Source organism: Chanodichthys erythropterus, chromosome 10 (assembly GCF_024489055.1).
Source record: "Chanodichthys erythropterus isolate Z2021 chromosome 10, ASM2448905v1, whole genome shotgun sequence".
NCBI classification, from domain to species: Eukaryota; Metazoa; Chordata; class Actinopteri; order Cypriniformes; family Xenocyprididae; genus Chanodichthys; species Chanodichthys erythropterus.
Genome location: NC_090230.1, coordinates 6,600,552 through 6,628,252, shown reverse-complemented (window position 1 = coordinate 6,628,252; position 27,701 = coordinate 6,600,552). Strand labels below are relative to the sequence as shown.

At 39.3% G+C, this 27,701-nt stretch overlaps 1 protein-coding gene across 11 annotated transcripts in view; it reads left to right on the top strand.

Moving 5' to 3' along the window:
• The window catches only part of dock3 (dedicator of cytokinesis 3), a 276,148-nt gene that overhangs the window by 142,856 nt on the left and 105,591 nt on the right, over positions 1-27,701 (top strand). For 10 of the 11 annotated variants that reach the window (XR_010896060.1, XM_067395896.1, XM_067395895.1 and 7 more), the window contains 2 exons: positions 15,683-15,831; positions 26,764-26,848. Coding sequence is in view for 10 of the 11 variants with exons in the window: in XM_067395896.1 (XP_067251997.1) it covers positions 15,683-15,831; positions 26,764-26,848 (234 nt within the window). In the remaining variant the exon portion in view is untranslated. Of the gene's footprint in view, positions 1-4,143; positions 4,246-15,682; positions 15,832-26,763; positions 26,849-27,701 lie in introns of those variants that run through there. The other variant, XM_067395901.1, reaches the window with a different exon arrangement.

Sequence of the window (27,701 nt, the reverse complement as noted above, 5' to 3'; positions counted from 1 at the left end):
TTTTATTTCATTGTTTTCTTTATGAATAAATAATTTAATCATTCACTCAAACGATTCATTCAAAAACACTGTTTTGTTCAGGAATTAAACAAGTGACTCTTTACATGAGTGAGTCTTGAATCAATCCCTCAACTGAAACACTGATTTATTAATTCGTTCAAAAACAAAGATTCGTTCAGGAACAAAATGGGTGACATTTTTTATTTCATTCAGGAATTAAACAGTTGATCCTTATGTGGCTTTGTTTTTTTTTGTTTTTTTTTCAATGACAAATCAAAAATAGATGTCTAAAATTAAATTATTGACATTATATTAAATGATTAATAATTATTTTTAATTAATAATTAATCAATAATCTTATTGTTAATATATTTATACATAATTATTAATATAAAATATTATTATTTCATTAATATTTGTTTTAAAATATTACATTATATATATATATATATATATATATATATATATATATATAATGTAAATAATGTTTAATATATAATTTACGTATATAATGTCTAAATTATGTAATATTTTATCTTATAATAAATATTATATTAATTTCTTGTTAATTGAACTGTTGTATAAAAGCAAGATCACAACTGCAATTATGCTGTTTTTTTCACAACCATGCTGATCTTTTGCTCATGTGATATTGCCTAATTAGCAAAAATGCTAAAAACACCATCTTCCAGATGCAAATGCTCACCTCAAATAGACATGTAAAGGATAAATATGTGTGCAAAGATCCCCAATATTGTATCAGGGACAGTCCAATGATGGCTATACGTGTGTGACGGTGGGATGTAAGGTGTGTAATACAGTGTTAACCGAGTCTCTCTGGGCTCCGCGCTGCTCTGAGGCTCAGGATGATGATTCACACCGAGTGACTCATTCAGCTGGAACATTCCGGTGAATTCTAGCATAAAGGAGCAGCGTGCCCAACAGGTTTACAACAAGCAGATCTGGGATCGACTGCGCTTTATATATAGAGCCACAGTGACAAAAGATAGGATGGAGGAGGGCTGTATTTTTAGCTTTATTTTTGCCTGTCACGTCTCAATCCATTAGCGAGATATGTGTGACTTGTTGGAAATGATCACTGATTTACAGGTTGTTCCTCATCTTTGAACTTTTCCATTGAAGATTCTGGTATTGTATTCCAGTCTTGTCAACTCCTACCCACAAACCGCTCATTTATCTGGCCCTTTTGTGCAGTGAAATTGCAGATATTTCTTTCTTAGTGAGCTCAGTGTATCCAATCACAGCAGGAAGATTCCTGTTTTAAAGTTTTATGAATGTTTCATGCTGTAAACTTGGTAAAACAAAAAACAAAACAAAAAAAAAAAAGACACAGATATGGACAAACAAAAAGAAGACCTCATTGTCTTCTGCTTTAATCTATTTTTTCTCTATCAAAGGATAGCTCTCTCACAGTCTTCCCATAATGCATTGTGATTCATTCCGCCCCCACCCATCGCATTATTATCCAGGACCATTTGGAGCTTATTTGTTGGAGCCGTTTCAGTCCAATCATTATATATCATATTTTGAAACACAATGTTCCCAGTTGAAGCTTGCTTTCTAATTTTCTCTAAAGTAATCACTTTTAAAATGAGCAAAAATTTTAAACTGCAAGTGTATAATTTGGCTCTAGTGGCACTGAACAGAAGTGCAGTTTGCTTGTTTTAGTCAGCTGACTCTCTCAGCCTATGGTGTGAGTTTAGGGCGGGGCTACCTGTTTATTCAACCAGTGGCTGATGGGGAGAGAGTTATTTTTGCAGTTCTGTTTGGTGCTGCTAGTGGTGCAAAAATGACATGCTTAACCTTTAAGGAAATATTCTTCCTGCTTACCAAGTTTTAATGGCGATTTTATGAAGACATTTAGTTTTTGATGACATTGTTGTCCTTTTGCAAGACCACTTTAGGATGGACTCACCTTTAGTCACTTTTCCCCTCACCCTTACTTCTTTTCCCAAGTTCCCCAACACTACCTACAACACAAAAAGTTGCTTTGTTGCAAGTGGAAGTTCACTTCCACAGTATGGATCAGTTTCAGCATCAGTGCCACAGACTGTCTGGTCCTTCATAACAATATGGCCGCACAGATGCCTCGCTCAGCTAGTGTGGCTTCTTGCGGATCTCTCGCTGTTTTCAAGGACTCGCACAATTTGTAATACCCATCCATGAGTGAGAATTATCAGCCTCACGATCTGACAAAGGCTTCCTGGAATCCATATTTGAACAATCTGATAGCTGCACCTGGACAGAGTAGCCCAAGATTGTGGGCTTGGATTTGATTCATTGCTTTAGAGCAGCAACATGTGCCTAATCAGTATGATTGTAGGTGGTTCATGGTAGTTTTGTTTGAACATTGTCAGCTTGCCAAGACACCACATTTGCCACTCAACTCTGTGAAACTGTGGTCATGAGAAATGTTTGAGCCTCTCACATCAGTGGTGTTTGCTGAGGAACATATTTAGAGATGTTAGAACATGAATGATACCTCAAATCATCAAAGTGATTGAACTCATCATGCATAATCAGCTTCTTTTGGACATAATTGATCAGTATAGGTCCATATTGGAAATATCTTGCTCAATTTTGGATATTTATGTTTATTATTATACGTTTTTACATTCATTATCATCATCTAACTCTCAACTAAAAGTTACTCTTTTAAAACACTTCAATGTATTCTTTGGCAAATTATATTAATCTTTGTACTTTTAACTTTTTCATACTGTACATTTTTTGTGATGCTACAATTTACTTTATTTATAAAGAATAGTTTAGATTTTTAATATCTACCTTTTATCGGTTACCAGCCATATCATGAAATAATTATCGACCTTTCTGTATCTGCCAGAAAACTACATAAAGTATTATTTATATACTATTACAGGATTTATTAATGTTTAGCTTTTATTTTTTATATTCTCAGTGTTTATTTTAATTTTAAAGTTTTAGTCGCTTTATGTGCTTTTTTAAGTTTAAGTTGTACATCTAATATTTATATTTTATTTTATTTCTGCTTTTAATTTAATACCAAAAACAATATTTGATAGTTTTAGTAAGCAACCACCCAGAACACTTTAGCAACTACCTAGCAACCACCCAGAACACCTTAGCAACCACCTAACAACCACTCAGAACACCTTAGCAACCACCTAGCAACCACCCTGAACACCTTAGCAACCACCTAGCAAACACCCAGAACACTTTAGCAACTACCTAGCAACCACCCAGAACACCTTAGCAACCACCTAACAACCACTCAGAACACCTTAGCAACCACCTAGCAACCAACCTGAACACCTTACCAACCACCTAGCAACCACCCAGAACACCTTAGCAACCACTTGACAACCACCCTGAACACCTTGCCAACCACCTAACAACCACCCAGAACACCTTAGCAACCATTTGACAACCACCCTGAACACCTTGCCAACCACCTAGCAACCACCCAGAACACCTCAGCAACAGAACACCTTACCAACCACTTAACAACCACCCTGAACACCTTAGCAACCAAAACACATTAGTGACCACCTAGCAATCACCCATAACACCCTAGCAACCACTTAACAACCACCTTAACACCTTAGCATATTATCAGTGAATTTTGTGAAGGCTAGTACCACTCACATTTTCATTAAATGTTAAAGTCTTTTTTTTTTTTTTTTTTTTTTTTTATTAGCATGATGTTGGTGTTTGATACTGATTCAGTGGGAAAGCTCGCACTCATCTCTGTCAGCTTGTTTGGGAGGCACAGCTCTGGAAAGCAAACTGGCAGCGGTTTCATCCAATGGCAAGCATCCCTGGCATGCCTCTGTGTTTCTTCAGAGACGGTGAGGGAGGGAGCGTGTGTGTGTGCGTGTGGGCTGCTGAGAGCTTCACACAGCGCTAGTTAGGTAAGTCCAATAGAATGAGGGAAAGAAAGGCAAGACTTCAGGAAGAGGGAGCGCAATCACAAGCGCTGTCCAAAATAGATTTGCGATAAATTAGTGTGCGCGAGAGGGAGAGTTTCTACATGTATACTGCACGCTGCTCGGGAAAGCATGCACTCCTGGTTGACGTGGGTGGTAACGTGTGTCTGAATGCGCGTGTGATAGAGAGAGAGAGAGAGAGGGAGAGACCAGTTGCAGAGGAAGAGGGATCGAGGTATTTGACAGCCTATGATTTCTGCATGTTTAGAGCGGCTGCACAAGAGCAGTTGGAGAAAAGACATGATGGTCTGTAGTGGTAAGTAGTGGTGTTTCTTACTTTACCGTCAAAAGTAGAAATTTGAGACCATATAGCGCATTGATGCATATTGCAAGGCATGTTGGTCTTGTTTGACAGAGAAGATATTGTGCTTGTAGTTGTCAGTTGCATTCAGGCCCTCAGGTAGAACCAGGGTTATGACCTTAGAGCATGATGCTCTCTGAGGGTTGCTGTGGTACATGACGGGTTTGTATTTGTTGCGTGTCGTGATGACTTTTATTCTCATTTTTCATCAAGTTTAATTGCACTTTTTTTACGAAAAAATTGAGCATTTCGCAAAGTAAATGCCCAGTTTGTGCTTGTTTCATAATATGTTTGGAAGTGGTCATTGTTTTTTTTTCTGTTTAAATGAGTAGTTCTTCCACAAATGGCAATTCTGTCATCATTTACTTACCCTCATGTTGTTCCATTTTCATCCAGTTTAATTGCTCTTTTGTAAGAAAAAGTGCATTTCGCATTACAGATGCCCAGTATTCACTAATGTTTACGTTTTCTATGCTTGTTTTTTTTTCTTTTTTTTTTCTGTTTAAATGAATAATTCACCCACAAATGGCAATTCTGTCATCGTTTACTCACCTTCATGTCATTCTAAATTCTTTTCCATCAAATTTAGTTGCTTTTTTGGGAGGGCAGTCGTGGCCTGATGGTTAGAGAGTCAGACTGGTAACACCAAGGTTGCGAGTTTGATTTTCAATACTGGCAGGAAATGGCTGCGGTGCCCTTGAGCAAGGCACCTAACCCCCAATCGCTCACAAGGCACCACAGCAAAATGGCTGCCCACTGCTCTTGGTGTATGTTCACGGTTTGCAGTGTGTATATGTTCACTACTCACTACTCCTAATGTGCACTAACTTGGATGGGTTAAATGCAAAGGAAAAATGCAGAGTATGGGTTACCATACTTGGCATTAACATGCCACTTTCAGTTTTTGTACAAAAAAATAAAAAATAAATAAAGATAACATTTTGCAGCGCAGTATTTATTAATTTTCAAATCTTTGAAGTGGTCATATTGGTTTTTTGCTGTTTGCTGACAAATTACCATTCTGTCATTGTTTACTGACCCTCATGTCATGCTAAACCTTTACTTGTGACTTTATTTCTTTTGAACAACACAAAGGAGAATTTTTATCCTGGCCATTCTTTTCCATTTAATTAAAGAAAATATGGACTGGTACTGTTAAGTATAACAATAAGACAAAAGATTAGTCTGATTCACAAACAAATGAGTAAGTTTCTCAAACTGGGGTTCGTTAATAATTAATTGGCAATAATTAATTAAATCATAAAAATGTCAAAAACATAACTGTAAAATAATCACTTCATGAAAAAAGATGAAATATTTCATTTGTTTACTTGCATGCCATGTGACCATTTACTGACACCAGAGAACAGTGAACATGCAAATGTCTTGTTAAATAATTTAAATATTAACTTAATATCACAGGTCGTTATTCAAATAAATATTTTAGGGTAAAGGGGTTCAGCAAACAAAAAAGTTTGGCAATCACTGATTTAATATATAAATCAAAAATATATTTGAATCAGTCTGATGAATCCTTCACTGAACTGAATCAATTGGCTGAATCTAGTGGTTACTGAATCAACATCTGACTAACTTACAGAACTGCAAGTTCAGAACACGAGGATTTCTGGGTGGACTGTCCCTTTAAGATGTTTTTGCATTTATTCATTTAGCCGAAGCTTTTATCCAAAGTGACTTGCGGTTGCACAGGTTAGCAGCTCCTTCTCCTTATGTTTCCAAGATACTGTAAAGCAGGAGATAGAGTATCACTTTAAAGTGTTTATGGCTGCTGGAGGTGGAAAGATGTTTCACCTTCTTCAATTTCTTGGACTGTATCTTTAGCTTAGACACATCGGGACATCTGATTCATGATTAAAGACTCAATTATTCTTCTGAGTTTTCACTCAGAAATGTCCCCAGAAGTCGTCACATGACATTTCATGATTTGTGTTATCATAGAAATGCAATTTATTGCTTGTGTGAAATTATAGATTGTGTCAAATGCTGCTGTACCGTAGGGATGTGCAACGATTAATCGCGATTAATCGTTTGCAAAATAAAAGTCTGTGTTTATGTAATATATGTGTGTGTGTTCTGTGTATAATAATTATGTATATATAAATACACACACACACACACACACACACACACACACACATACATGCATACATTTAAGAAATATATGTATGTTTAAATAAATATATACATTTATATATATTTTATATTACATATAAATATAAATATTTTATATATAAATCTAACATTTTTCTTAAATATATACATGTATATGTCTGTATTTATATATACATGATTTTTATACACAGAACACACACACGTATTATGTAAACACAGACTTTTATTTTGCAAACGATTAATCGCGATTAATCGTTGCACATCCCATGGCTGAACATTATGGTTGATAGTATTAATAAATAATTCATATTAAATTTTGCTGTCAAGTCGATTAAACAAGATTAATCGCATCTAACAGAACATAAACGTTTGTAAATACATAATACACACACACAAACTTGTATGTTAGATGTGATTAATCATGATTAATCGCTTTGACAGCACTACTATTAAATGAAGAATGAAAGGTAGAAATATAATAATTTATAAGTAGATCAGTAGGTATATAGAGCTCCTATATCAGTGGTCCCCAACCTTTTTTTCCAGGAGACCCCTATTTTCACATTCAAAATACTTAACAACATTAAGTAGGCTGGATGAAAATGTAAATTCACTCTCTGTCAAAACTTTTCTCATGGCAGTCAGTTCCCTTCAGAGATACATTCATAGAATTCATTCATACTTAAATTCATATATTTTTCCTCAGCTCTCACTTGTAAAGGTTGTAAAACCTCTTACTACATTTTTTCAGACAAAACGAAAACTGTGTCTGTTTGAGACTGTTGCTTAATTTGCTTAATAATGGACGGTATTTACTGTGAGCTTTTCAAATCCTGCCAATCAAAAACGGTTTTAATGATGATTCAAATATTAAACTGTGATACTAACAGTCAGAAATTGCATTGTGGTTTATCATCAAACTGGTAACCGTTTCATCCTTAACTCTCAAACGAGAGTGAGGTTGGCGACTCCTCGTAAATCTTTAGAATTAAACAAACACATTAAATAACTGTACAACCCACTGAATAGATGTATGTCTATCCCTCACAGCCTCGCTTTCTTTCCCGTCAAAATTCAAAGATGAGTTTGAGTTTCATCTGAACTTTTTGACAAACTCGCCTGGATGTTTGCTGTAAAATGGTTGTAAAAAGAGCTGAATTTCAAATCAACTAGGTCACATGAGGTTTGTTGCAGGTCTCTGAACAGTTTGTTGCATGGTTTCTCTTTGCAAAATCACCACAATACTGTCTGACCTTCCCATATGGTCTGTCATTTCCACCGCCCTTTGTTGACCCAGAGCAAAGGAATACAAACACTGACTGACTGACAGTGCTGCTTGGCAGCGTGGAACTGCGAGGGAAGTGAGATTGCGTGCCCTGAGCAAAGGTCATGTTGGGCCATGAGAGGTTTGCCGCTAGTGTGTTAGCCAGTTAGTGCACATACACACTAAGTCACACACTCTCTGCATGATCATCATCTACCTAATAGTACCTTCATAGCATATTCAGACCTGTTTTTTTTTTTTTTTTTTTTTCAGATTGTTTTTTTTTTTTCATCCTTTGCTATGGTTATTATTTTTTAATCATGCATTTAAATACGGTTGTTAATCCAGAAACTTTGCAATGTGTAGTTAGCTGTATGAAAACAGAAAGCGAGCAAAGATCGCTGCCATTATAATCACTGAAGCTGTCAATTACAACGCGAGGTACACAAAGCTACTCTCTTGAAAAAAAACGTCTGTTATAATCAATGAGCCTCTCTGTCTACACTGTGCAATGCATCTCTTATTAGCATTGTGTTTATACTTTGTTGGTTATAATGAAAGGATTCGTGAGCATGCAGCAATCGCGCTGAACAAAAGATCAACCGTTTTGTGTGGTTTAAGCAGATTCTGACTTGCTTAAATGCATCTGATTGGCCATTGTGTTATTGCACTCAACACATAAACAAACGTGAGCATTTAAAAAACAAACAAAAAAACAGACGTATGGCAGAGCAGCAGATATCGTCACATTAAATTATCAAAGAAACATTTGCCGGGGCTAAAATGTATTTTGGTTCCTGCTAAAATATTTTCAGTGCAGGAAAAACCCTGCAGACACAAAGACTTTTTGAGCTATTTTGGAACATTTTACGCTAGTTGACTGCGTTAACATGATACTGCGCTAATAATCATCTCAAAGTGCTGAAGCCTTCCAGACAGGACAGTACCCTGAAGAATTATCCATAAAAATAGCTAAACAGTCATACTGTTTGAAAATGATTCAGACCGTCTACCCTTAAGTTAATGTTGCATTTTAGTCTCAGATGTGGCAGCTTTCCCATGAGTTGCACTTTAAATGAAGCATTCTTAAAGAACTTATATTTCAAATGAGAGTCCGCTTTGCATCAATATTGTCATTTGGTCAATATTGTCACCAATTTGCCCCCATTGTATAAGTTGCGTAATATACTGTGTACGCACATTTCTTTACAACCGCTAGCATATTCGTAGCTAATAGTCTTACTGAGATTACCATTTACCATCTGTTTTCTTTCCCGCAACAAAACCTGAGAGTCAAATGTGTGGTTAGAGAAGAGCCCCTGCGTGTGGGGCGAGATGAGTCGGCTAGCGCAGGTGAGCATTAGCATTAGCTCCCGAAGGATCAGCAGTGACTGTATAGAGCGTGGGTGAAACGGTGTGAGTCACACTCCATCACTGACTGAAGAGTATCAAATGGAGGACATGGAAAGCTAATAAATGGCTTTTTCATGGTTTACAAATTCATGTTTTGTGTAATATGTCTGTTTCCTGTTTGACAAACTTGTTAAATTAGGATTTGTTTTTTATTTGTTTTTAGCAATAGCTTCTTTAATACTTTCTATTAAATGGCAGCTGGTCACAATTACTCCAAGCACATGTTATGTTTTGTTGCTTATTCAGCTGTTAATTGGGAACTCTGAGTATTTAGCAATGGTTAAATGCCACCTGATAAACTTTGATCCTGTTATTGGTACTTCCTCAAAAACTCTCATTGTATTCACCCAATGTCTTGTAAACTAAAAGCCAAAAGTCAGAGAACTGAGATGATATTGATAGTTTTGTTTTCTCCTGAGAGCTAACGGTCATAATGGGTCATTAAACCAGCTAAACAAACATGGCTTTAAAGAGAAATGCTTTGATGCTATTTGAAGGTTCATTGCTCTCTATGACTTCAGTGGGAGGTGAGAGCAGTATATAGAATGTATGGCTGGTCTTATGTTGAATATGTAAGGAATAATTGACGACAAGCTGTTGAATTATTAGAAAAATAATGCACACCCGAGGTCATGGCTATTACACCTCGGATGTGCATTATTTTTCAATAATTCAATGGCCTGTCATTAATTATTCCACTTATACTATGATTTCCACACCTCAAAACATGTTGTCAGCGTGAACAGATGATCTATTTCAAGACATTTGTCAGTTTTTTGTCATTAAAATGCTCTTGTGTGTAGGACTAATTTCTTACGGATCGAATCCAAAGCCTCCGTTGCTAATTCCAAAACATAATTTTAGAGCTAGTGATGGATGCTTGAGCCTTGATAGCAGAATAATACAGTTATTAATGCAGTTATTAGAGAGAGAGAGATTAAGCATATGTGAATTACCTAAATCTGTGCATCTCTCAACAGTTTTCGATAGCAGCTCCGAAAAGTTTATCTGCTCCAAGAACAGTGGTGTTATTACCTCGCTAGTGATAAATGTCATTTTTTTTTTTTTACTGAAAAAATCATCAGAGCAACACTGACAACATGTTTCTGTGCGAGTGTGTGTCCATACTGAATGTGTGTGCGTTTGAATGAAAGAGAGTATGTGCTTTCCGCACATAATATATACAGAATATTGTTGAAAAACAAAAAACAAAAACAAAAAAAACATAGAAATAAGTTGTCGTTTTTATCCTCTTGTTTACTATATTTATTTGCTTGGTCAGTGTTGTTGTTGTTGTTTTTTTTTTTTTTGTTTTTTTTTTTTTGTGCGGTTGCAGGCTGTAAAGATCTTCGAAATAACTGAAATAATTTGGCGAAGTAATATGGAACTGTAATGCAGTCAAGACCTGCCTGGACCTACTTTAGCCGTGCATTTCCCTGAAAATAATTGCACACCTTAGAACTTTCATCAACCAAACAGATTTAAGCATCAACAGCCCTTTAATATATGTGTACTTATATAGAATCAACTCCTACCCTACTTTCCACTCTCCATCCCATTATTTATATATATATATATACACATCCCATTTTATATATATATATATATATATATATATATATATATATATATATATATATATATATATATATATATATATATATATACACATCCCACTTTATATATATATATATATATATATATATATATATATATATATATATATATATATTATAATTTTAAAATTATAATATATTTATGTGACTTATTATTTGCATTGTTTTATGTACTTATGTATTTTCAAAATGTATGTATATATATATATATATATATATATATATATATAGGGCATGACCATTAATGATATGTTGTTTTGAATAGAATTATTTAGATATAGAAGTTTCACATGCTATTATTTTTAAGTCTTCTTAGTTAAAATTATTTTACTTTGAATTCGATTATTGTGAATTACTATTTTGATTCTTGTGTTTTACATGCTATGCAAACATTTTGTAAGTTCCTCCCCAGTCCTGAATGACCCTTCATTGCAATTAAGCTGCAAAAAGAGCTCAGATTTTGATGTCAGAAAGTCACATGACTAGGTTGTAACATCTTCCAGAGGGGTTGTAGTCTGCCATGGTGAAGTAAAAGACGAGAGGCGAGAAGGGAAACCCGAAGCACAGAACTGGTAGTCGCACATGTCTTTATGGTTAGTTTGCACAAGCACACTCTTCACATACACAAAGAGCGGACATAAAACAGGAAAATAAACAGTCTGTTAAACACTGCAAACAAAACAAAAGTGAATAGACAAGATAGTGTTGCATAACAGTCAGTGGTAGAGCGGCCATCTCTCTTCCATGCAAACTTTCTCCTTAATCTGAACATAAGAACATCGTGCATACGCACAATAACAATCATGCAACAAGTCGTCATCAACATTCATGTCATAAACAGAATTTAACATTAGGTGGCCGTTACAACATGTATTGGCGTGCCACTGACTCCTGTTTTGTGTTTGTCAACTTGATCTGCTTAGTCATTATGAAATAATATGGATTTTATTATTCCTATGGACCAGAAGAAGAATATTGGCCTACTGTTATTCCAGGTGGTATACGACTAAACGATAGGAGTAAGACATGGAGCAAAGTTTGCCAAACAGTGTGCTGTTCCTGGCTGTGTTGCACCTGCTATTCTGCATATCCTTGAGTGGCTAAAGTTTAGTTTTAATAATCAAAATGCTTGATCATGCACAAGAGTGAAGCATTTATTTAATATGATTTCTTATGAATATTTTTCTACGAGATGTTGATGCATTGGCTGAGAGCTGGACATGGTAAAATGTGCTTCTGACACCATGTACTGTAGCTCAATTCAGTCTCTGTATTTAAAGCCTGTGAGTCATGCAGTTGTGGAAAGTGTGATAAATACATGTTCTTCACACTGCTCAGTGCTCAGTGGCTCCTCTTCCCACACACTCACAAACTGTTCTTCAGCTGTATTCCCTAAACCACAGTCCACAATGGTGCTTTGCATGTGTGTCTCCATCTGAGCTCTTCAGCTAAATCTTCCCGTTACAAAACGTAACGGTACTGAATGATTGATATATTTATATACCAAGGTATTTACATGGCACTTTGAAGAATACCTTGGAGAAATTCCAAAAATCATGGTGTGATGGTAACTGGCATTAAAGCACTAAAAATAATATAAGATTGATATTTTAAATATTTATTTTATTAGTAGTATTAATATTATTCAGAAGTATTACTTTATTAAGTAAGTTATATATTATTTGGAATGATATTTGAGAAAAAAAAAAATCTTTGAAAATTGGCTCTGGCTTCAGTACAGTAACAGTATAAAGCCAATTATTTATTTTAGCATGTTGTTGTCACACTTTATTTTTTCCACAGTGTGAATGGTGCCTTGTAAGTAAGAATACGGTAACACTTTACAGTAAGGTTTTTTTTTTTTTTTTTTTTTTTTTAACATTAGTTAATGTATTAACCAATCGCTACAGACCATGGTCTCGTGTCAAAAAAATGCACATCTCATGTACACTCAAAAAAAAAAAAAGAGAGAAAAAAAGACATGTTTGATGTACAACAATGCTAAAGATTTTAATAAAAGTCTGGAAAGGATTTTCTTAAAGCACAACTGTTCCAACTTCCTGAAATTATCATTGGTCAATGCATGTCTACTTCAAAGAACAATTGAAAAGCAATAGGTATAATCTTTTTAAATTTTGATCACAACCACTTTCACTTTTGCAAACCCTTGCAGTTTTTCCTGTAGGAACTTGTGTCGCAATTAAAGTCCCAATTAAAGTCAGTGAATTCACATCATTCTTGCAGGGTAAATTCTAATTTGTAGGCACCCAAATGGTTTTTTTTTTTTTTTTTTTTTTTTCAAAACATTTCCAGTAACTTTGGTGCTTATTGGTTTTACCATTAAGCAGTCTCAGATGCATTATCTGTGGATAACTACTAAAGATTCGCTTTTAAAACAGACTCATGAGGTTTCTTTTCCAAATACAAAATCTTTGTTGACATTTGAAGTCTCTCTTCTGAATACCCTATTGAAATATCAATGTCAATCGTTGACTAGGGACCCCTTAAGTGGTAGAGAATCCTCATGGATTGAACTGGATTCAATCCATCTTTCACAAAATGCAGAGGTAGCGAGGTTGTTGCTGTTGGGGTGTGGGGCAGGCTGTCAATCTGAGCTTTTATTTCAGTTAAAGCTCAAGGATTGATACAGGTCTCTTGACAGCCAACTTAAAACGATCATAATCACATTATACTGCAGAGGCTGACAAATCTGTTTTTCATTGGGTAAATGGATTGGCATGTTTGTGGAAGGAGAGAGAGCAAGAGCACTGGAGGGTGGATGACCCCACACTGTGTTCTAAAATCTACTTGTGCCAAGATCCCAAAATACCTTACATGGCAGCCATGGAGAAAAGCTAGAAACATCATGTCTTTTAAAACTAGATCTCATGTATGAAATCCTTTGTAGAGGCCCATAGAATTTTGGGATACATATGTACATCTTTCATTCATTTTGTGCAGCAGATCAGAGCAAATGGAATTGCCTAAATCTCATTGATCAGATTGAGTCCTATCATTGAGATACAGTCCGAAGTCTGATCAAGTTTTACTGGTACTGAAAATGAGTCCATGGGCAGCAAATTAGTTGAGTAGATTATATCTGTTTGGATTGTTCAGTTTGATATCAGTCAACATGATTGGATGTGTTTGGGTCTCTAAGACGAGTGTAGGGCAATGCAATGCTATTTTGCTCCTAAACCCATAACAACCTAGAATTTTTCCACAATGAACTGCTAGTGAAAAGTTGTTAGAATAGTTACACAACAGTAAAGAGTTATCAAAAGATAATGGCAGCAATATAATACAAGCATCTTGAGACATTTAACTTGACAGTAATTGTCTTGAAATGTATTGTTGAAGGCAAAAGTGATGTTTTGATAGCTGTAGTTGAATTAAAGGATGCAGCATCTTGGAGAGTGTTGATATGTTTCTAAAATGTATACCCACAGAACTTCACTAGAGAACTAGGTGATTGTTAGGTGACTAGATGAATAATCAACCATTCCAAACATCCTTAGAAAGTACATCAATGCTCCTTAACTAGCCCAACTAACTTCAGCACTATGTAGGTCCACCAGCTAGACGAGCACTAACCAGCATAATCCAGCTTGGACCAGTGTAGGAATGCAATCTTGTCTATCTAGCATGGGATGCTAGTTTCCCCACCAAGATCAGCAAACTTCATCAAAAAGACTATGCTGTTCCACCAGCTAGAGGAGCGACATCCTGTTAGCGACATCCTAACGGGAAGTGGACTTGTGATCTGCAGCTGGTCATTGAGATTCTTCTCCAAGAAACTTACCATTGAGACTAGCAGGATATGAATCATGCTGTTCTGCTTGCATCATTGAGGAGTAATTATTGATGCCACCATGAGTAGGGGGAAGCTATCAGTCTCTAGAGCCAAGAGCAGTCAGGGAAAAAGACTACATCCAGTACAGAAGTCCAAGTGAGTGTAACGGAATTTGATGGATGTGGCTTTTACATGAGAGTGTCCAAATCCCATCTGATTTCACCAACAACACATTGTGGAATAAAATACTGACAAATACTTCATGCTATGTAGGTATCCAGGGGCACAATCTTGTGAAAACTCCAGACAAACCTTCTTTGTTTCCAAGAGCACATCACACTCAAGTCTTGAGATGTTTCAGCGATGGAGGACACTGGAGACCACACGCACAGCCGGCACAGCATGTCGGTATGACAGATGCACAGATCTGTTTGCTGCATGTTTCCCTGAGGGCAGATGAGGGAGACGTTATCAACCATCATACACACATTTGGAGGGGAAGCCTTGCGGTTTGGGACATGTGCTTAGATGATGCCCGGTGGTTGTTCCACTTCTTTGACTATCTTTGTCTTCCATTATCTATAGTACTGCTACTCCAACATCATTGAAGGCAGCCTAACATCATTCTCACTGACAGTGATTTGTAGCTGGGCAACCTGAAGTCATTTATTTCAGTGACGCAAAAACAAAGTTGAGCAGAGTTGAGATAATTATGTACAAATGTGAATGCTGTTTGTGTGACTGTCCCTTAAAGGCTAATTCACACTGCATCAACAGACCAATTGACACATTCATCTGATTTTGTTGGATCAATGTGTTACCCCATCGGTGTCTGATGCCGTCAGAATGGCATACCATGGCATTCTTTGGAGTACCTTGAAGTAGCGTAAAAATGCCATGGTAGATGAATATGGTGCAGTCTTTGAAGAACCAGTGAATTTCAAGTATTAAGATATTCTGTAGTACAGTGTCAGGAAATACATTTTTATCTAAACCTCAGTAAGTTTGAATCACTGTGTGCACAGTATGTACTTACTGAATGATCATTTACTGACACTATGGTATGTATAACATGCAACTAATGTACTTTTGCCTAGTAAAATTTTAGACTAGTTTGTCATGTGTGGATGGATGAAATAAATATTTGCCTTTCATTTGTTTTTGTTTTTACAGAAGCATAAAGTCGACCTCTTTTACAAGCTCCGTCACGTGATGAACGAGTTGATTGATTTGAGGCGACAACTGCTTTCAGGCCACCTGACCCAGGATCAAGTCCGTGAAGTCAAACGCCACATCACTGTACGACTGGACTGGGGCAATGAGTGAGTTACTGTCTTTTACCTCCAAAGAAAATGCCCTGCACAAATGAAGAACCTTGTCTTAATCATAAGGAAGAACCAGCCTTAAAGGTGTTGTTAGCAATGCTAGTCATATTGCTAACTTCCATAGTTCTAAATCTTGTGTATAAATCGGCAAAGATGCCTTTAAGATGTTGTTAGCAATGTTAGCTATCATGTTATCTCCCACCATTGCTCTAACTCTTGCGGAAGAACCAGCAAAGATGCCTTTAAAGTGTAGTTAGCAATGTTAGCCTTTATACTAACTTCCACACGGGTTTAAATCTTGTGTGTCAGACAAAATGTGTCTAAATACATCCTATTAAGTCTATGAGATTGTCATGCATTTGTTCTGCATCCAAATAATTTTTTGATATTAATGTCCAGTCCTGGCATGCTTCTGTCACAATGCAGAAAGGACCCAGAAGCGAATGCTGGTTCTTGTAATTTATTAAACAGTCAGTAAAAGGACAAAATAGGCTGTCTGCCGGTCACCGGCCGTGCAAGGCGGACGCAGATCAGGAGAAGGAGAACTCAAAGGAACCAGAGATCAAACAGGCGGAATGCCAGGTACAGGAAGCCTGCAGACAGAGGGTGCCCGCTGGAAACGCCGATCACACAGTCCACTTGGCAGTCACGGCAGCACAGGAGCGCAGACTTGAAGGCAGAAACAAACAGGGTGAAATCCTCGTTCGCCACGCACACACTGTGATACAGGACTAGATGAGCACACAACGACAAGGCGTAAACTGCAGACATGAGTGAACAAACAATAACCCGACAAAGACGAGAGAAGGGCATGAGAATTAAATAGCAAGGTAATCAGGGCAAAGGAGGAACAGGTGAGAGACTGTGCAGAGCGCAACCGCTGATTAAGATAGCGAACAGCTGAGGGAGAGTGAAAGCAATTAGAAGAGAAAGGCAAAAAAGGAATCAAACCAAACTCCTGACAGTACCCCCTCCCTGACGGGCGCCCCTGGCGCCCCGAGGAAGACTGACGGGAGCGGAGGAAGTCCTCGATGAGCGAGCGGTCCAGCACATCCCTTCCCGGTACCCAGCTTCTCTCCTCCGGACCGTATCCCTCCCAATCGACAAGGTACTGATGGCCCCGACCCCGGGGTCGGACGTCAAGCAGCCTCTTAACCCTAAAGACGGGGAGTTAGCGAGAACAGCAGGGGGGGGAGAGGGGGAGAACGAGAGCGAACCGCAGGCTTAATGCATGAGACATGGAAAACGGGGTGGACGCGCTTAAGGGAATGGGGCAACCTGAGCCGTACAACCACTGGACTGATAACTTTAGTGACGGCATAGGGACCAATGAAACGGGGAGCCAATTTCCGAGCGGGCGTCTGAAGGGGTAAGTTGCGTGTGGAGAGCCAAACCCTCTGACCACACACATACCTAGGTGCTTTAGACCGACGACGGTTAGCGGCACGACGGGTGCGTTCCCCTGTTCGGCAAAGAACCGATCTCACTCTTCTCCAAGTGCGACGACAGCGCTGAATGAAAGCCTGGACCGAGGGAACAGCGGCCTCGGTCTCCTGAGAAGGAAACAGAGGCGGCTGGTAGCCCAAGCAGCACGAAAAAGGAGACAGGCCAGTGGACGATGACGGCAACGAATTATGAGCGTATTCCGCCCACGTCAATTGCTCGCACCAGGAGGAGGGGTTATGGGCTGCTAAACAACGAAGCATCCGACTAAGATCCTGATTAGCGCGCTCGGCCTGGCCATTGGTCTGAGGGTGGAACCCTGACGACAGACTGGCAGTAGCCCCAATCTGTCGGCAGAATTCCCTCCAAAAATTAGAGACAAACTGGGGTCCCCTGTCCGAAACCACATTAGTAGGAAGCCCGTGAATCCTAAAGACATGGTCAACGACCGCACGTGCAGTCTCTTTAGCGGACGGAAGCTTAGGGAGAGGAACGAAATGAACTGCCTTAGAAAAGCGGTCAACGACCGTAAGAATCACCGTATTGCCACTGGAGGGGGAAGCCCCCGAGACAAAGTCCAGGGCAATATGGGACCAAGGACGGGACGGAATAGAGAGGGGCCGAAGCAGACCATCGGGAGGCGAATTACCGGACTTTTGCTGAGCACAGACAGAACATGACGCAACAAAGCGACGTATCTCACGTTCCATGGCAGGCCACCAAAATCGCTGGCGAACGACTGCCAGAGTGCGTCCCACCCCCGGATGCGCAGCAAATTTGGAGGCGTGACCCCAACGAAGAACAGCTGGACGAACTGACCTGACGACGAAAAGCCTACCCTCAGGACACCCCTGGGGAACGACAGTGTGAGCCAGCGCCCTTCTCACCAACCGTTCCACACCCCATGTGACGGACCCCACCACGCATCCTTCTGGTAGGATGGTCTCTGTGGAGGAATCGCCCTCAGAGGAAGAGAACTGGCGAGAAAGAGCGTCAGGCTTAACGTTTTTGGACCCAGGTCTAAAAGAGATCGAGAAATCGAAACGCCCAAAAAAAAGAGCCCAGCGAGCCTGCCTAGAGTTAAGTCTCTTAGCAGAGCGGATGTACTCTAGATTACGATGATCCGTCCAGACAATAAATGGAGTGGAGACACCCTCCAGCCAATGGCGCCATTCCTCCAGGGCCAGCCGAATGGCTAGGAGTTCCCGATTACCCACGTCATAATTGCGTTCCGCAGGTGAGAGCCGAGCGTGAAAAAACGCGCACGGGTGAACCCTTTGATCAAGAGCGGAGCGCTGCGAAAGCACAGCTCCCACCCCGACATCCGACGCGTCAACCTCAATAATAAATTGTCTCTCTGGATCAGGCGAAATCAGAATGGGAGCGGATGTAAACAATCCTTTAAGACGTTCAAACGCGCATTGAGCCTCCTTAGACCAGACAAAACGGGACTTAGCAGACGTAAGAGCAGTCAAGGGGGCGGCAACCTGACTGAAATTACGTATGAAGCGGCGATAAAAGTTCGCGAACCCTAAAAACCGCTGAAGTGCCAAGCGCGACTCGGGAACGGGCCAATCCGTGACAGCCTGAACCTTGGAGGGGTCCATGCTAATGCCCTCTGCAGATACGACTGAACCAAGGAAGGTAACCGACTGGACATGGAACGCGCATTTCTCCGCTTTGACATAGAGACGATTCTCTAATAATCGCTGTAATACGCGACGTACGTGTTGGGTGTGTACCTGGAGAGATGGAGAGAAAATGAGGATGTCGTCCAGATACACAAAGACAAATATGTTGAGCATATCTCTCAACACATCGTTTACGAGCGCTTGAAAAACGGCTGGGGCGTTGACCAGCCCGAACGGTAGAACCCGGTATTCAAAATGTCCTAATGGGGTATTAAACGCCGTCTTCCACTCGTCCCCCTCTTTAATGCGCACCAAGTGGTATGCGTTACGGAGATCCAACTTCGTAAAAATCCTTGCCCCCTGCAGGATCTCGAAGGCCGATGACATCAGAGGTAAAGGATACCGGTTCTTAATGGTGATGTCATTCAGCCCACGATAATCAATGCAGGGGCGCAAGGAGCCGTCCTTCTTTTTTACGAAGAAAAATCCCGCACCAGCGGGAGAGGAGGAAGGGACAATAGTACCTGCCGTGAGAGATTCGTCTAGATATCTCTCAAGCGCCTTGCGTTCGGGAGCGGACAGGGAATACAAACGCCCACGGGGAGGAGAGGTACCCGGAAGAAGATCGATACTACAATCATACGGACGATGTGGGGGAGAGAAGCAGCCCGGGAACGACTAAACACCGCTCGCAGATCGTGGTACTCCTCCGGAACTCCAGATAAATCAATAGACCCCTCCTGAAAAACAGACAAAGATGAAACAGAAGGAACAGCAGAGACAAGACAATCAGTGTGACAAGACAAGCTCCATGATATAATAGAACTATTAGACCAGTTGATCTGGGGATTGTGCTGTATTAACCAAGGATGTCCTAGGACAATAGGGGCCATAGGTGAATGAAATACTAGAAAAGAAATTGTCTCTTGGTGGTTGCCCGATGTGGTGAGACTCACCGGGGCAGTAGTCCACCGAATGTTAGAAAGCACACGACCATCCAAGGCAAAAGCTGTGGGAGTCTCTTTTAATTCAAGAAGGGGAAGCCCGTGTTCAACAGCCCAGGTCTCATCAAGAAAATTTCCCTCCGCCCCCAGAGTCAATCAGGGCAGAACAGACAACTGAAGAGGTGCCCCAGCGAAGAATGGCCGAAATCATGGTGCGAGATTTGAAGGATGGGGATAGAGGAGTTGCGCTCGCCAATACTCCCCGATCTACTGGCGAGCTCTCTCTTTTGCTGGACATGCGGCAGCAAAATGTCCAGTGCCACCACAGTAAAGACACAACCTCTCCCGGATGCGGCGTTGACGTTCAGCGGACGAAAGGTGTATTCTACCCAGCTGCATGGGCTCAGGCTCTGGGTGAGCCTCAGCTGGTGCCGATGATGTGAAAGGGGATTCCCGGAATCCCGTGACGTCAGCACGAGCGCGTCTGCGCAGATCAAAACGTTTGTCTAAACGAATGGCTAATTCCACCAACTCATCCAGGTGTGAGGGAAACTCACGGGCAAAAATTTCATCCTTCAGCTCATCATTTAATCCCTCCAAAAAGCGAGCCGTGAGAGCAGCCTCATTCCATTCACAGGTGGCGGATAAAGTCTTAAAGTCAATCGCATAATCAGCTGCAGAACGCCTTCCTTGACGAAGAGCCGCCAGCTGGCGAGAAGCCTCACGCCCAAAAACAGAGAGATCAAATACCTTCAACATCTCTTCCTTAAATGAAATGTACCGATTACAGCAAACAGCCTTAGCCTCCCAGACAGCCGCACCCCAATCCCGGGCCCGGCTCGTGAGAAGGGACACGACATACGCAACCTTGGCGCGGTCTGCAGCATACGTGACGGGCTGAAGGGAAAACACCACCTCACACTGGGTGAGAAAAGCCCGGCACTCGGTAGGCTCACCGGAATAACAGGGAGGATTGTTAATACGAGGCTCGGCCGTTTGTCGCGTCCCCGGAGATGAGGACTGGTCGTGACGTAAGTGATGTAGCTGGCTGGTCAAATCTGTCACCTGGGCCGTAAGTGTATCCACGGCGTGTCTGGCGGCTGATAACTCCTCGGCATGTCTTCCTAGCATAGCTCCCTGGAGCTCGACCGCTGAGCGGATGGCCGTCTCATTCGCTGGGTCCATAGTGGTCGGGTTATTCTGTCACAATGCAGAAAGGACCCAGAAGCGAATGCTGGTTCTTGTAATTTATTAAACAGTCAGTAAAAGGACAAAATAGGCTGTCTGCCGGTCACCGGCCGTGCAAGGCGGACGCAGATCAGGAGAAGGAGAACTCAAAGGAACCAGAGATCAAACAGGCGGAATGCCAGGTACAGGAAGCCTGCAGACAGAGGGTGCCCGCTGGAAACGCCGATCACACAGTCCACTTGGCAGTCACGGCAGCACAGGAGCGCAGACTTGAAGGCAGAAACAAACAGGGTGAAATCCTCGTTCGCCACGCACACACTGTGATACAGGACTAGATGAGCACACAACGACAAGGCGTAAACTGCAGACATGAGTGAACAAACAATAACCCGACAAAGACGAGAGAAGGGCATGAGAATTAAATAGCAAGGTAATCAGGGCAAAGGAGGAACAGGTGAGAGACTGTGCAGAGCGCAACCGCTGATTAAGATAGCGAACAGCTGAGGGAGAGTGAAAGCAATTAGAAGAGAAAGGCAAAAAAGGAATCAAACCAAACTCCTGACAGCTTCACTCAATTGAGGAGTGATTAAATAAGCTTTTGTCTGTCATGGAGATTTGCCAGCACTTTTAATGTGTTAGAGGCCAAGGCCTCCTGCGTGTGGAGTCAACAGAGCTAAAACGTTAGACATGGATTGCTGTGGCTTTCTCGTTACTTTTCTCGTGTGGCTTTCACCCTAAACTGGCTTGGTCCAACTCAGCTAAGAAATGAGGATAACAGTAACGTGTCATTCACTGCCTGGTTAATGTGAATTACATTGAGATTTCAAATACAAACACTGAGGCCAAATGAACCAACACAACATGAGAGTTTTTTTCTTTTTCTTTTTTTTTAAATTCAGACTAAATTGCCTTTTCACTGCAATGAAAGGCGGCCGTGTTTGTCCTTCAGATACCGCCCCCATTTCTAACTTACACAGCTGTGCAATTCTTCACAGCTTTTGAGTTTTGAATGTCAGTATTTACAGTTCTTGCATCATTATTTCATCTTTTTCAGAGCTTTTCAAAAGTTCTATGTCCAATATCCATTTGCTGATACTGCAAATTGAAGTTTCAGTCAGCTAAAAAAAAAAAAAAAAAAAAAAAAAATGAAATAATAATAGTTACAAAATAAGGTACCATATGAAAACACTTGTGAAAAATAAATAAAGATGCAGTATGTAATATTGACAACTAGCAGTTGAAATGGGTACTGCAGTCCAAATTCAAAATATTGGAGAGAGTTGTTTCCCCCGCCCCATCCTCCTCAGAATCGACACTCACGCAGGTTGCCAGATTGAGGAAGCGCAACGGGAGCGAGCGTAATTGACAATGGAAGGCGAGGAGACTTAAGGGGGTCACACACCGGACGCGAAGCTCGGCACCGCGCAGCGTCGCGTCTCTGACAACTCACAGGTATCGCACACCGGCCGCGCACATTATATACGCGCAAGCTCAATTTTGACTCGACTCCTGATAGAAGAGCTGTTCGAAGACAGTTCGTTTGCTGGCTTCCATGGCTGCAATAAGCTGTGTTTTCCACCAACTAGCAACCTGGGATGTCTAAATACTATTGGATAAATTGGCTGTGACCAAAACAAAAACAAACATTCTGACACGGAACACACATTTACAAGTAGAATAACTGGCTGTAACATTTTTTTTTTTTTTTTTTTTGTGAACTTAGTGAACTTAGCATGTTTCTTAAATATCTGCAAACATATTATGGTATTTTTATGCTTTAAAACAGTCCAAAAAATAAAAATAAAAATACATACAGCATCTTTAATGTATATATATTTTTTTTAAACCATATAAAATTTACTATAAAATATACTGTCAATTTTATTTAATGTATGTTTGTTATTTTCAGTTACAATCTTTAACCACTAGTTTAACTGTTTTTAGACTTTTTCCAAACACATTAAAAATCATAATTATTCCCAACTTTTAATGAGTAGTATATGGTTTTCACTGTTTTATTATTACAGTAAAAATTGTATTATTTTTGATCTTCATATTTGATGCTGTTTTAAGTAAAAGTCTATACAATACAGTAATTTCAGAATAAAATGTTGTTTTTTCAGCAATTATCTACATCGTAGAAACAGCTTACAACCTTACCAGACCTCCAAGACAAGTCATGGGGTTCACCTCTTATAGCTATGAATGGAAGCTGAGTAATCCAAACCAACGATCTTTTAGAGGCCAGATGATCCAAGTATTGTAGTGTATCAGCATCTGTGTCAGGGTTATGTTGACCACTCATCCCTCTTCTTCAAGGTCACCTGAAGATTCACTTCTGTTATGAGGCACTTTGTGGTTCTGGGCTTTCAGCAGTAGATCACTGCCAGGTTTTTAGATCAGCAAACTAAGAGATAATTGAGTAAAGGAGTTAAAATGGATTTGAGATGCGAGCACTTACCGATGTGTTCTATAAATACTTGAAGCATGAGTTGAAGAGCATCTCAAGTGTTTTTCAAACAATCTAATAATGTTTTTCATTATACGTTTCTTAGGTTATCAGTTTTCTCTTAAAGTGATCTTGTATTTTTTGGCAAGTATCACTGTTATAATATTATGTGAAAGTATTCTGTGTAAGACTGCGAGAGAGTTAATTCAGCCTCAGTAATAAGACATTTATATACTGAGCAACGTCTTGACGTAGCAAATTAAGAGGTATTCAGGCTGCAGTTGTGGAGTATATCAAGCTTGTAATTGCTAGGAGCACTTAATTGTCACATAATAAGTTTATTACTGTCTGTTTATACAAAGTCATCAAAAAATAGATTTGTTTATGCTCTGATACAATCCAATGATGCAAGATGTCTCTCTGGAGAGCTAATTTGCATTGAGAGATTCAGAAAAAGATACAAATTTATACCCCTGGCTAGGTAGGGGCATTGAGTGATGCTAATGCTAATGCTTTGATTGCACTACAACCAGAGAAAAATAAACTCAAGCCACCTAGCAAAGCCCCAGAAACCCTCTAAACACCTATCAATGACCTGTCAAACATACAGAACACTAAGGCCCAGTTTCACAGACAGGGATTAGACTAAGCCAGGATTGGGCCTTAGTTCAATGAGGACAATTACATAGCTTTTATGAATGTACCTTAGGGAAAAAAAAAAATAAATAAATAAATAAAAATAAAACACATTACTGGTGTGCCTCTTGAAACAAAACAATGGTACTGGCATATTTTAAGATATGTCAGTGCAAGTTGCTTTTAGTTAAAACAGCTCAGTCATGCATTTTAGTCTGATACTAGCTTAAGCCTTGAAACTGGGGGTAAGTGTGGCTAGTTATATTTGCATTATCATTACTAGCATTATTTCCCTTTGTTTGACCAATAACAAACACCTAGAACATCCAAACAAATGTTTATATATATATATATATATATATATATATATATATATATATATATATATATATATATATATATATTGGCACCCTTGGTAAATATGATCAAAGATTACTATAAAAATAAATCTGCATTGTTTATCCTTTTGATCTTTAATTAATAAAATTTGCAAAAATCTAACCTTTCATTGAAGGAAAATAATTGAAAGGGGGGAGGGGGGGGTCACATTATGAAATAAATGTTTTTCCTCAAAACACGTTGGCCACAATTATTGGCACCCCTAGAATAAATTAAGGGTAAAGATAGAGTAAGAGTAAAATAAGTATATTCTCATTCATATTTACATTTTTTTAGCACAGCAGGGTGATCATGAACATGAAATTGTCCAACCATGACTTCCTGTTCCACAGGAATATAAACATGAGAAAACACAAAGGCTAAATTCCCTTAATCATTCATCACAATGAGTAAAACCAAAGAATATAGTTCTGATGTGCAGCAAAAGATTGTTGAGCTTCACAAAATAGAAAGTGGCTGTAAGAAAATAGCTAAAGCATTGAAAATCCCCATTTCCACCATCAGGGCAATAATTAAGAAGTTCCAATCAACTAAAGATGTTAAAAAAAAAAAAAATAATCTGCCAGGAAGAGGATGTGTGTCTAAATCGTACTAATGCGTGGTGAGAAGGAAAGTTTGAGAGGTCAAAGACTCTCCAAGGAGCTGGAGAATTGCGGAGATTAGTTGAGTCTTGAGTCTCAGAAAGCCTAAAAAAAAGATCAAACAGCACCTACATCACCACAAGTTGCTCGGGAGGGTTTCAAGAAAAATCCTCTGCTCTCATCCGGAAACAATCTCCAGTATATTCAGTTGTCAGACAAGACTGGAACTTCAAACTGGACTGGCTTATATTCTAAAAAAAGAGCTTTTTGGCAGCCAATCCACCAGATGGGTTTGGTGCACACATGGATAAAAAGTGCCCCATGCCCACGGTTAAATATACTGCTGGATCTTTAATGTTGTGGGCCTATTTTTCTGCTGGAGGTCCTGGACATCTTGTTCAGATGCATGGTATCATGGATTCTATCAAATACCAACAGATACCAACATAAAAAAAAAAAAAAAAAAAAAAAAAAAATCAATCCCTGGTCGCTTCTGCTAGAAATCCAATAATGGGTCATGGTTGGATCTTCCATCAGGACAGTGATCCAAAACAAACATCAAAACCAACACAACAATGTGTCACTGAGCACATAATGAAGCTTCTGCCATGGTCCCCTGACCTGAACCCTAAAGAAAATGAGTGAAGTGAACTGAAGAGAAGAAGCACCAACATGGAGCTGGTAATGTGAAGGGTCTGGAGTGATTCTGTGTGAAGGAATGGTCTCTGATCTCTTGTCAGGTGTTCTCCAAACTCAAGCATTATAGGAGAAAACTCAGAGCTGTTACCTTGGCAAAAGGAGGTTGCAAAAAGTACTGAATAAAAGGGTGCCAATAATTGTGGCCAACGTGTTTTGGAGAAAACCATTTATTTCCCCCCACTTCTCCTTCAATGAAAGATAAAATTTTTGCTAATTTTATGAATTAAAGATCAAAAGCATAAACAATGCAGATTTATTTTTATAGTCATCTTTGATCATATTTACCAAGGGTGCCAATAATTCTGATCACCACTGTATAGCAATGTTTAGCAATAAAAATGTGTATTTCAACAAACTATGATGAGACTTTCAGCTTCAACATTTAATATGTTTAACTGCTAACCAACTTATTTAATGCTAGTTTGTGATTTAGGCTACTCAGGGTGTTGATTGGGTTTTATTTATGTCTGGGAAGTCTGGGAGAAGCAATGTTTATGTTATATTAAGATACAGTATGGCATGCCATCACTTTAGTTGGGTTATGAGGGGAACACCTGTTTCTATAGATCTACAATGCAGCAGCTGCACATAGCGTTAGCGTTAGCGCTAGCAGCTTTCTGTGCATCTGAACCATATGATCCTGCCAATATTAACAGCTCTCTGGGGATAAACCAGAGTTATCTGGAAAGTAGTGTGTAAAACTTGTCTAGAAACATTCTTGTCATGTTTTTCAATCTAGCAGCCATCAAATCACTGCGTTAGATATCAGAGTATAGCAATGTAGCGACTGATGGATAAAAAAAGATACTGTATGGCTAAATGCCCACCACAACAGGTGGACACAACAGCTTGACAGATTTTCTGATCTTTTATTATCCACAATATTATCCATTCTTCAAGTATTTCAGTCTCAAGTAATCTAGTTAATCTCTGTCCTGTGCTTTTCCTGTGTTCAACAGACACTTAGGCTTAGATCTGGTACCCAGGAAGGAGTTTGAAATGGTCGATGCGGACCAGATCAGCGTTTCAGATCTCTACAAAATGGTAAGTACACTGACTGCATTCAAATTTGTATCCGATGTGTGCATTTTCATCCCTGAAGCAGTGAATTGCTCCAACATCCTCTGTAGGTCTTAGAACAATGTTTAGTAGAAGTTTTTGCAGTGTTTATGATCTAAAATGAATGAATTATTTTTAATTCAAAGTCTGTTTATCAGATGTTCTGGTTTGAATGTCTCTGTTTTGAGTGGTTTTGTTGCTTTGAATTGCTGCAAGTTGTGAGTTAATATGTGAGTCATCTGTATAAATGAGTGCAGGAATTAATGTTTTAATGTATTCCTGTAACTGCATATGTGCATAATGTAGGCATAATGTGCAGATGTTGCCAAGTTCGCACCTGTAGAATGAACTGAACAGTTAGAAAGCAGAAATGTTTTTAAACACTCCATTAGAGGGCAAATTCCCAAGATGGCTCATCAGAATGAATCATTTGCATATTCTATTTCCCAGTAAGCCTGATAGCACATTTTCAGCTTTATGGAACAGTTAGACTTTGGTGTTTAATAAGAAACAATATTGGGGAAGAAAAAAAAACAAAAAAAAAAACAGTTTTTTTTTTTTCACCTTTTAATTATATTTTTACCCTCAGTAATTCTCTTTATTCTCTATACCTCCATTCAACAACAATAACGTTTTATTCGAAACTGTTCTGACACCAGCATCTGTTTCTAACAGATGCTTTTAAATTGCAGCTTGTGAAAAAAAAAAAAACACTTTACACTTTCATCAGTATTTTTGCTACTAAGTTTAAATCAGAGATGCTATTGAGTATTCTTTTGCTTATATAAAATATTGTTACAGATATTATGAAACTTATAAAAGCACATTTAAATAATTT